Raw genomic sequence first — 12288 nt, 5'->3', positions numbered from 1 at the left:
GCCCGTTGGTGCCACACAGAGAGCACAGCACGTAGGTTGATTTAGGAAGGTGAGGAGACCACATTACCCAGCAGGCTGAGTTTCAACCGTCTTTAGCGCTGTCAACTTTACTCAGCACCAGACTAAAATGCTTTCTGGGAATAAGAGTCCTTTGTTAGGTTAACGCTGCCATTCTAACCGGTCTTGCCGAAAACTGAACACATTTTATTATCCACTCCAGCATTACATCTCAGTCCTGAGACCCAAGCAAAAATTACCTTTTCATTTGTCTGACTTTCATTTATCTGCATGTCCAGCCCCTATATTTAGCCTCACAGTGGAGTGTGAGGCCATTTTCTTTTTAGGACAACCAGGGCTACAAGTAGAACACAAAACTATTTGATATAAACAGTTGCATTCATGAGTTTTTTTTGACAATCATCAATAAAAAAGTAAGGTCCCACAAAGCAAAATCCTGATAAAAATGAACTCGTATTAAGTTCAGAAATTGTTTGATTTCTATCCATTAGCCAGTGACAACAGTGTAGAGTTTGGAGATTGTGACAGCAGCTATGTGATCTTATTAGAGTCAATCAATCAATCACATTTATTTATAAAGCCAGCATCAGCAGATGTCACAACGTGCTATACAGAAACCCAGCCTAAAACCCCAAACAGCAAGCAATGCAGATGTAGCGGCACTGTGGCTAGGAAAAACTCCCTAGTTTTTCACAGGCTGTGACGGGTGGCCAGTCCTCTTCTGGCTGTGCCGGGTGGAGACTATAAGAGTACATGGCCATTAAGGCCAGATTGTATTTCAAGATGTTCAAACGTTCATAGTTGACCAGCAGGGCTGTAGAGGGTGCAACAGGTCAGTACCTCAGGAGTAAATGTCAGTTGGCATTTCATAGCTGAGCATTCAGAGGTCGAGACAGCAGGTGCGGTAGAGGGAGAGGGAGAGTCAAAAACAGTAGGTACCACGACAAGGTAGCACGTCCGGTGAACAGGTCAGGGTTCCATAGCCGCAGGCAGAACAGTTGAAACTGAAGCAGCAGGACAACCAGGTGGACTGGGGACAGCCAGGAGTCATCAGGCCAGGTAGTCATGGTCCTAGGGCTCAGGTCCTCTGGGGGGGAGGGAGAGAGAGAGAGAATTAGAGGGAGCATACTTAAATTCACACAGGACAACAGATAAGACAGGAGAATTACACCAGATCTAACAGACTGACCCTAGCCCCCCGGCACATAGACTATTGAAGCATAGATACTGGAGACTGAGACAGGGGTGGGTCGGGGGACACTGTGTCCTCGTCCGACGATACCCCCGGACAGTCCAACCAAGCAGGATATAACCCCACCCACCTCGCCAAAGCACCGCCCCCACACCACTAGAGGGATATCAATAGACCAGCAACTTACTACCCTGAGACAAGGCTGAGTATAGCCCACGATGATCTTCTCCATCGTACGAGCCCAGGGGGCGCAAAACCATTACAGTATTATAGTTACTACTGTATGTCCTGGGATTTCCTATGATATTCTATGTAGAAGAACCCCTTACAACTCTTGTGTAGCTTGTGGGCATCATATAGCAAAACATTACATGTCCGTGAGAGTCTCAGCTTTTCATGGATGACTTTTAATAATGTGTAGCTCAAACTCTTCAGACATTTTTATCCAAAAAAAAGACCTGGCCCGGGCCCCTTCGGGATCCGCCCTTGTCTCACAAACACCACTCTAGCTCAGCCCCTGTTAATCACACAGACTAAGGGTTGGTATCTACGGATTTAGAAGAAGTACCCAGAAGTAGGTAGCTCAGACACACTATGTTTCAAATGGGTTAGACGTTACATCTTATGGTGGGACTCATTGGTGTAATATCAACAAATTCAAGTCGTTACATCTGTACTTGACATGACTCCATACATTTATATTTTGCATTCTGGAAGTTGTCTAATTTTTCATTCCTCCTGTCTGTTTCTCCTCCAGTCATGTTTTTGGCCGCACTAAAGAAAACATTGGCCATGTAGTCCAACAGGAAATACTCCCTCATCTGTTCATGGCTCTGAATATCAACATGAAGAATTGGGCTTTATGAGGAGTTCATGTGTACCCCTCTCCTCTCGCCGCTAGCCCTGGGGTCGCCCTGTCCGCCTGTCCGTCCCCCTCGCCCCTTCCTCCAGGCTGCCCCCCCCCCCCCATTCTTCCTCTGTCTCTGTGGATCCTCCGTAGAGGAGAGGAGGGTCTTGGTGGGAGCACTAACCCTGCTTCACACTGCCAGCTCTGCAAATAATCAGAGACAACCTCTGATTCACATGTATTAGTCACACTCTGAGACAGCCTTACAGGACTCTTATCAGTTGTGCACGCACTCACATTCTCACAGACACACATTCCGTCCCACACTATGGTGTACACAAACATAGACTCTCACACTTGAACAACAACACTTCCAGTTACAGATGCACACTTGCACAGAGTATACAGCATACCCAATACAATGGCTGAGGTTCTCACAGCACATCTCCTCCAAGCTTCTCTCCTCTACCTGTGGAGTCTGGATCTCTGTTTCCATACAGTGTTGTTCCCATCAGGATATTAGGAAAAGTGGTTGTCTGTCAGTGGGTGGGTCTGTTAAGTGACTATCATCCATTAGTTCAGCTAACTTTACCTTAACAGGCGGCCACCCCAGGCAGACTAGTATGAGTATTCTAGTGTGTATGCACTGAACCATGGCATACCATGTGATCGTTCGTTTGATCAATTGGTTAATTTAAGGACTATGAATACAGTGGTTCCTCCTTTTAGCTTGCATGGGGACGCAGAATTCTATGGCACGTTATTTAAATAACGTGCCAACCACTGGAACCATTCATGCTAGTTAGTGCTAGTTTGACCACCAGAGTGGTACTTGCTTAATTAATTAGATTAATATTATGGTGTTTCTATTCCAAGACAAACAAAAAACCCTCTGGGTTTCCGTTAGGATGGAATGGAAAATATGGCGCTGTACAACGTGACGGTCGGTAGTACAGTACTGGGCTATTTACGGGCAGGGCAAACGGGAGACCGGGGTTCTATTCCCAACGGGGAGGAAGGAGTAGGCTGTCCTTGTGCATTTTTTTCTTTATTTTATTTCACCTTTATTTAACAAGGTAAGCTAGTTGAGAACAAGTTCTCATTTACAACTGCGACCTGGCCTAGATAAAGCAAAGCAGTGTGACAGAAACAACAACACAGAGTTACACATCGAATAAACAAGCATACAGTCAATAACACAATAGAAAAAAAATAAAGTCTATTTACAGTGTGTGCAAATGGCATGAGGAGGTAAGGCAATAAATAGGCCATAGTAGCAAAGGAATTACAATTTAGCAGATTAACACTGGAGTGATAGATGAGCAGACGATGATGAGCAGATGATGGTGTGTAAGTAGTGATACTGGTGTGCAAAAGAGCAGCAAAGTAAATAAAAACAATATGGGGATGAGGTAGGTAGGTTACACTAAGAGCATAACATTTCTACACCCTAATTTTCTAATTCTAGTCTAACCAATACCCAAATGGAGATTAAGTGAAACTAAAAATCTCATTGATTTATCAAGACCAGTCCCCAGAGCAGCGCGAAACTGTGCTATTGCTTCTAACTTCAATATGCCCTTTTTTCCAATTTTCGCCTAAAATGAAATACCCAAATCTAACTGCCTGTAGCAAGGATATGCATATTCTTGGTACCATTTGAAAGGAAACACTTTGAAGTTTATGGAATTGTGAAAGGAATGTAGTAGAATATAACATAGTAGATCTGGTAAAAGATAATACAAAGAAAAAACCAACCGTTCTTTTGTATTTTTTGTACCATCATCTTTGAAATTCAAGAGAAAGGCCATAGTGTATTATTCCAGCCCAGGTGCAATTTAGATTTTGGACACTAGATGGCATCCGTGTATGTGCAAAGTTTTAGCCTGATCCAATGAACCATTGCGTTTCTGTTCAACATTTTGTATCAAGACTGCCCAAATGTGCCTAATTTGTTTATTAATAACTTTTCATGTTCAATATTGTGCACTCTCCTCAAACAATAGCATGGTATTATTTCACTGTAATAGCTACTGTAAATTGGACAGTGCAGTTAGATTAACAAGAATTTAAGCTTTCTGCCAATATCAGATATGTCTATGTCCTTGGAAATGTTCTTGTTACTTACAACCTCATGCTAATCGCATTAGCTTACATTAGCTCAACCGTCCCGTGGAAGGGACACCAATCCCAAAGAAGACCTACACCACTTTTTAACAGCACATTACTCAACACTAGTGAGACTCATGTCGCCTACGGTAGACCTACAGTAAATATAAAAATATGACGTGACTCTCCGCCAATAATTACATATAGAGGATTGGGGGATATTTCTGTAATTCAGTGATATTTATTCCCATAGTAATTTGTTAATGATCAATAACTAAATAAACATTGTCATTTTGAAAGAGTATTTTTATCATTATTTTATTAATGAAAGCATAAAGATGCCATTTAGTTACATTGTTTTAGTTTGAACATGCAGACTGGCAATGAACAACAGAACAGCGGGAACATTTCCCTAGTCAGTGCCATTATTAGTGCAATACCCCTTAAAGTGTTGCCAGTGTGGCGGGGTGGGGGTCCACCCCCTCCCTTCCCCATTGGCCAGGTCGGTCTTCTGTGCGCGGCTCTGCTACCCATCCCATGCCCCCTGCCCTCGTGCCTTGAACCTCGCGTGCTTTCAGTGGATACAGCTGGAGAACTGCAAGGTAGTCCCATTGTGCACCACTCTGAAGCCATGACCAAAACATATTGTTCTGCTAATAACAGGGTTAATAATATATCTGTGAGAATACCCAACAGGCTTTTATATAATTCTAAATTAATAATAATAATAATCTCTTTGTTTAAAAAATAACAATATTTTTTAGAGATTTCAAATAACGTAAAATGAGTGAGGAAAAAGGCCATTCTTGAATATTGGGTGAGACATTGTTACTCATTTGTAAATTAAGCCAGTTTGTTATTTATAATTATTTATTTCTGTTTTTAGAGGGAGAAAAAACCAAAACCTACAGTCATCTCATGGGTCTCCCAGTCGAGGCCGGCACGGGTATTGAACTAGCATCGTCTGTAGCAACACAGCTTGCACTGCTGATGAAGTGTCTTAGACCGTTGTGGCCCTCAGGCACTGTACAACGTTACCGGTCGGGAGTGGCCTACAGTACTACAGTAAGAGCAAAATAATCCGAACAAAATAAAATAATAAAAACCTTAGTGTAACAACAGTTTTAGTTGTCTGTACATTATGCCTTGAATCTATTCTTCTGCGCCCAGAATTCTGCTCCTTTTACTCTCTGTTCTGAATGCACTATTTGTTGACTTCTGTAACTGTAAAAGCCTTGGTTTCATGCATGTTAACAATAGAAGCCTCCTCCCTAAGTTTGTTTTATTCACTGCTTTAGCACACTCCACCAACCCTGATGTCCTAGCCGTGTCTGAATCATGGCTTAGGAAGGCCACCAAAAATCTTGAAATTTCCATCCCTAACTATAACATCTTCCGACAAGATAGAACTGCCAAATGGGGCGGAGTTAGCCTGCAGAGTTCTGTCATACTATCCAGGTCTGTGCCAAAACAATTCGAGCTTCTACTTTTAAAAATCCACCTTTCCAGAAACAAGTCTCTCACCGTTGCTGCTTGTTATAGACCTCCTTCAGCCCCCAGCTGTGACCTGGACACCATATGTGAACTGATTGCCCCCCATCTATCTTCAGAGTTCTTACTGTTAGGTGACATAAACTGGGATATGCTTAACACTCTGGGCGTCATACAATCTAAGCTAGATACCCTCAATCTCACACAAATTATTATGGAACCTACCATGTATAAACCTAAATCCGTAACCATGGACACACTCTTAGATATCATCCTGACCAACTTGCCCTCTAAATACACCTCTGCTGTCTTCAACCAGGATCTCCGCGATCACTGCCTCATTGCCTGCGTGCGTGATGGGTCCGCGGTCAAATGACTACCCCTCATCACTGTCAAACGCTCCCTAAAACACTTCAGCGAGCAGGCCTTTCTAATCGACCTGGCCCAGGTATCCTGGAAGGAAATTGACCTCATCCCGTCAGTAGAAGATGCCTGGTTGCTCTTTAAAAGTGCTTTTCTTGCCATGCCCATGCAACAAATGTAGAACTAAGAACAGATATAGCCCTTGGTTCACCCCAGACTTGACTGCCCTTGACCAGCACAAAAACATCCTGTGGCGTTCTGCATTAGCATCGAATAGCCCCCGTGATTTCCAACTTTTCAGGGAAGTCAGGAACCAATATACTCAGTCAGTTAGGAAAGCAAAGGCTAGCTTTTTCAAACAGAAATTTGCATCCTGTAGCACTAATTCCAAAAAGTTTTGGGACACTGTAAAGTCCATGAAGAATAAGAGCACCTCCTCCCAGCTGCCCACTGCACTGAGGCTAGGAAACATTGTCACCACCGATAAATCTACGATAATCGATAATTTCACCACACATTTTTCTACGGCTGGCCATGCTTTCCACCTGGCTACCCCTACCCCGGCCAACAGCTCAGCACCCCCTGTAGCAACTTGCCCAAGCCCCCCCTGCTTCTCCATCACCCAAGTCCAGACAGCTGATGTTCTGAAAGAGCTGCAAAATCGGGATCCCTACAAATCAGCTGAGCTAGACAATCTGGACCCTCTCTTTCTAAAATTATCTGCCGAAATTGTTGCAACCCCTGTTACTTTTGTTCAACCTCTCTTTTGTATTGTCTGAGATTCCCAAAGATTGGAAAGCTGCCGCGGTCATCCCCCACTTCAAAGGAGTAGAAACTCTAGACCCAAACTGTTATAGACCTATATCCATCCTGCCCTGCCTTTCTAAAATCTTCGAAAGCCAAGTCAACAAACAGATCACCGACCATTTTGAATCCCACCATACCTTCTCAACTATGCAATCTGGTTTCCGAGCTGGTCATGGGCGCACCTCAGCCACGCTCAAGGTCCTAAACGATATCATAACCGCCATCGATAAGAGACAATACTGTGCAGCCGTCTTCATCGGCTTTCAACTCTGTCAATCACCGCTTTCTTATCGGCAGACTCAGTAGCCTTGGTTTCTCAAATGACTGCCTCGCCTGGTTCAACTACTTCTCAGATAGAGTTCAGTGTGTCAAATCTGAGGGCCTGTTGTCCGGACCTCTGGCAGTCTCTATGGGGGTGCCACAGGGTTCAATTCTCGGGCCGACTCTTTTCTCTGTATACTTCAATGATGGCGCTCTTGCTGCTGGTGATTCTCTGATCCACCTCTACGCAGACGACACCATTCTGTATACATCTGGCCCTTCTTAGGACACTTTGTTAACAAACCTCCAAACGAGCTTCAATGCCATACAACCCTCCTTCTGTGGCCTCCAACTGCTTTTAAATGCTAGTAAAACTAAATGCATGCTCTTCAACCCGATTTGTTGCCCGCACCCGCCCGCCCCCCCGACTAGCATCACTACTCTAGACGGTTCTGATTTAGAACATGTGGACAACTACAAATACCTAGGTGTCTGGTTAGACTGTAAACTCTCCTTCCAGACTCACATTAAGCATCTCCAATCCAAAATGAAATCTAGAATCGGGTTCCTATTATGCAACAAAGCATCCTTCACTCATGCTGCCAAACATACCCTTGTAAAACTGACTATCCTACCGATCCGTGACTTCGGCGATGTCATTTATAAAATAGCCTCCAACACTCTACTCAGCAAACTGGATGCAGTCTATCACAGTGCCATCCGTTTTGTCACCAAAGCCCCATATACTACCCACCACTGCGACCTGTATGCTCTCGTTGGCTGGCCCTCGCTACATATTCGTCGCCAAACCCACTGGCTCCAAGTCATATATAAGTCTTTGCTAGGTAAAGCCCCGCCTTATCTCAGCTCACTGGTCACCATAGCAACACCCACCCGTAGCACACTCTCCAGCAGGTATATTTCGCTGGTCATCCCCAAAGCCAACACTTCATTTGGCCGCCTTTCCTTCCAGTTCTCTGCTGCCAATGACTGAAACGATTTGCAAAAATCACTGAAGCTGGAGTCTTATATCTCCCTCTCTAACTTTAAGCACAGCTGTCAGAGCAGCTTACCGATCACTGTACCTCTACACAGCCAATCTGTAAATAGCACACCCAACTACCTCATCCCCATATTGTTCTTTATCCTCTTGCTCTTCTGCACCCCAGTATCTCTACTTGCACATCATCATCTGCACATCTATCACTCCAGTATTAATGCCAAATTGTAATTATTTCGCCTCTATGGTCTATTTATTGACTTACCTCCCTACTCTTCTACATTTGCGCATGCTGTACATTGATTTTTCTCTTGTGTTATTGACTCTACGTTTGTTTGTGTAACTCTGTTGTTGTTTTTGTCGCACTGCTTTGCTTTATCTTGGCCAGGTCGCAGTTGTAAATGAGAACTTGTTCTAAACTGGCAGGTTGGTTAAACCTGGTTAAATAAAGGTGAAATTAAAAATAAAATAGTAAGTAAAACTGAAGTTGTGCACAATTTTCAGTTTCTTTTTAGGTTTATGTCACCCATTCATTGTCAGTTAGACACAGTAGGACCCAAAAGCATAATCAGTGCTCTAACTCCCCCTTGCGCTGGTCTGGAGCAATGAAGTGGTAACGCAGGGTACCGTACTAAACCACAAATTACCTCTGAATCCCGCGGCATAAGCTCGCAATTTTTAAAGGAGGAACTACTGTATAAATAGGAAATTCATATAATTTCCTCATGTCTGATGTCTATGTTGTTGTTCCCCTTTCAGGCCGTGTAACCCCGGAGCAGCTGTGTTCCTACGTGCAGCTGTTTAAAAGTAGCTGGGGAGCTCTAGAGAGTAACTGTGGGGTGCTCCAGCTTGGCCTGGCCACCGCCCAGACCCTCCGCCACCCCACCCTGCCCCGCTGGGACGCCTGCCTGGCTTTCGAGAGACTGCTGCTGCAGGTACCGCATGTACACTATACACACCGATCCCGATCACACCCAATTAGGCCTAACTTTTTACGGGTATAAGGCCCTCTCCCGCCCTCCTTTCGGCAAATCCGACCATGACTCCTTCTTGCTTCTCCCTGCCAACAAACAAAAACTTGAGGGAAGTTCCGGTGGTCAGTTCTGTAAAGCATTGGTCAGACCAATCAGAATTCATGCTCCAAGACTGTTTTGATCATGTGGACTGGAATATGTTCCGGGTCGCATCTGAAGATGGCATCAATGAATTTGCAGACTCAGTCACCGGATTCATAAAAAAATGCATAGATGATGTGATGATGACAGTGTCTTTCAAAACTTAACCAAATCACAATCCGTGGATCGATAGCAGCCTTGTAGAAAAACTGAGAGAGAGAGATACTGGGGACAATAGTATGGTTAAACAGTACTAATACGACCTACGCAGATTGATCAAGATGGCGAAACAGAAGTATAGGGACAAAGTGGAGGAGGAATTCAGCAGGTCAGACACAAGGCATATGTGGCAGAGGCTCCTAGCGATCACGGATTACAAAAAAAAACGCCACCATACCGGACGAGTTAAACACCTTTTTCTCACGGTTGGAGCACAATGACCCTGAGCTGCTGAGGAGAGCCCCTGATGACAATGTGGGCTACATACTCACAGTCCCCACTGAGGACATACAGGGCCTTCGGAAAGTACTCAGACCCCTTGACTTTTTACACATTTTGTTACGTTACAGCCTCATTCTAAAATGGATGAAATAAAAAACAATCCTCAGCAACCTACACACAATACCCCACAAAGCGAAAACAGGTTTTTAGAGATTTTTACAAATGTATTGAAAATAAAAAAACAGATACCTTATTTACATAAGTATTCAGACCCTTTGATATGAGACTCAAAATTGAGCTCAGGTGCATTCTGTTTCCATTGATCATCCTTGAGATGTTTCTACAACTTGATTGGAGTCCACCTGTGGTAAATTCAATTGATTGGACATGATTTGGAAAGGCACACACCTGTCTTTATAAGGTCCCACCGTTGTCAGAGCAAAAACCAAGCCAGAAGGTCAAAGGAATTGTCCGTAGAGCTCCGAGACAGGATTGTGTCGAGGCACAGATCAGGGGAAGGGTACCAAAAAATGTTTGCAGCATTGAAGGTCCCCAAGAACACAGTGGCCTCCATCATTCTTAAATGGAAAATGTTTGGAACCACCAAGACTCTTCCTAAAGCTGGCCGCCCGACCAAACTGAGTATTCGGGGGAGAGAAGGGCCTTGGTCAGGGAGGAGACCAAGAACCCGATGGTCACTCTGACAGAGCTCCAGAGTTCCTCTGTGTAGATGGGAGAAACTTCCAGAAGGACAACCATCTCTGCAGAATTCCACCAATTAGGCCTATTAGGTAGCGTGGCAAGACGGAAGCCACTCCTCAGTAAAAGTTACATGACAGCCCGCTTGGAGTTTGCCAAAAGGCACCTGAAGACTCTCAGACCATGAGAAACAAGATTATCTGGTTTGATGAAACCAAGATTGAACTCTTTGGCCTGAATGCCAAGCATCACATCTGGAGAAAAACTGGCACCATCCCTACGGTGAAGCATGGTGGGGGCAGCATCATGCTGTGGGGATGTTTTTCAGAGGCAGGGACTGGTAGACTAGTCAGGATCGAGGGAAAGATGAACGGAGCAAAGTACAGAGAGATCCTTGATGAAAACCTGCTCCAGAGCGCTCAGGACCTCAGACTGGGGCAAAGGTTTACCTTCCAACAGGACAACGACCCAAAGCACACAGCCAAGACAACGCAGGAGTGGCTTCGGGACAAGTCTTTGAATGTCCTTTTGTGGCCCAGCCAGAGCCCGGACTTGAACCCGATCGAACATCTCTGGAGAGACCTGAAAATAGCTGTGCAGCAACGCTTCCCATCCAACCTGACAGAGCTTGAGAGGATCTGCAGAGAAGAATGGGTGAAACTCCCCAAATACAGGTGTGCCAAGCTTGTGGTGTCATTCCCAAAAGGATTCGATGTTGTAAACGCTGTCAAAGTTTTATTTGTAAAAAATTGGCAAACATTTCTAAAACCATTTTTTGGGGTCAATTTTAGAATGCGGCTGTAATGTAACAAAATGTGTAAAAAGTCAAGGGGTCTGAATACTTTCTGAAGGCACTGTATCTACCTCAATTTCCCTGCACATCGACTTGGTACTGGTACCCCATGTATATAACCAAGCTATTATTGCTCATTGTGAATTTATTCCTTGTGTTACTATATATTTTTTATTACTCTTATTATTATTATTATTGTTTTATTTTTTGTATACTGCATAGTTGGGAAGGGCCCGTAAGTAAGCATTTCACTGGTAGTGTACACCTGTTGTTGTCACGTTCTGACCTTAGTTCCTTTTTTATGTCTTTATTTTAGTTGGTCAGGGCGTGAGTTGGGGTGGGCATTGTATGTTGATTTTCTATGTTTTGTTCTGTTGTTATATTTCTATGTGTTTGGCCTAGTATGGTTATCAATCAGAGGCAGGTGTCCGTCGTTGTCTCTGATTGGGAGCCATATTTAGGTAGCCTGTTTTCTAGTGTGTTTTGTGGGTGGTTGTTTCCTGTGTTAGTGTTTGCACCTTACGGGACTGTTTCGGTTGTTTGTTCGTGTTTTGTTACTTTCTGTGTTCATTTTGATTTATTAAAAATCTATTATGGACACTTACCACGCTGCACATTGGTCCGATCCTTGCTACTCCTCCTCAGACGAAGAGGAAATCCGTTACAGAACCACCCACCAAAAAAGGACCAAGCAGCGTGGTAACCAGGAGCAGAGGGTTCTGGACTCCTGGACTTGGGAGGAAATTTTGGACGGCAAAGGACCCTGGGCACAGCCGGGGGAGTATCGCCGTCCGAAAGAGGAGCTGGAGGCAGCTAGAGCGGAGCGGCGCCGCTATGAGGAATTGGCGCGAGGTAACGGGCACGAGAGGCAGCCCCGGGGGGGGGCACACGGGTAGATAGGCGGACTCAGGTAGGAGACCTGAGCCAACTCCCCGTGCTTACCGTGGCGAGAGAGTGACTGGGCAGGCACCGTGTTATGCGAAGAAGCGCAAGGTGTCCCCAGTGCGCACGCATAGCCCGGTGCGCTACATCACGGCTCCTCGAATCGGCCGGGCTAGAGTGGGCATCGAGCCAGGAGGGATGATGCCGGCTCAGCGCATCTGTTCTCCAATGCGTCTCCTCGGCCCGGGGTATACTGCGCCAGCCCTACGC

General features: G+C 44.8%; 1 protein-coding gene across 1 annotated transcript in view; it reads left to right on the top strand.

The window, feature by feature from the left end:
- The window catches only part of LOC120052578 (sec1 family domain-containing protein 2-like), a 174269-nt gene that overhangs the window by 30233 nt on the left and 131748 nt on the right, over positions 1 to 12288 (top strand). The window contains exon 4 of the mRNA XM_038999569.1: positions 8848 to 9023. Coding sequence (XP_038855497.1) covers positions 8848 to 9023 — 176 coding nt within the window. The remainder of the gene's footprint in view (positions 1 to 8847; positions 9024 to 12288) is intronic.

Source organism: Salvelinus namaycush, chromosome 8 (assembly GCF_016432855.1).
Source record: "Salvelinus namaycush isolate Seneca chromosome 8, SaNama_1.0, whole genome shotgun sequence".
Classification (NCBI taxonomy): domain Eukaryota; kingdom Metazoa; phylum Chordata; class Actinopteri; order Salmoniformes; family Salmonidae; genus Salvelinus; species Salvelinus namaycush.
This window is presented reverse-complemented; position numbering and strand designations above follow the sequence as displayed.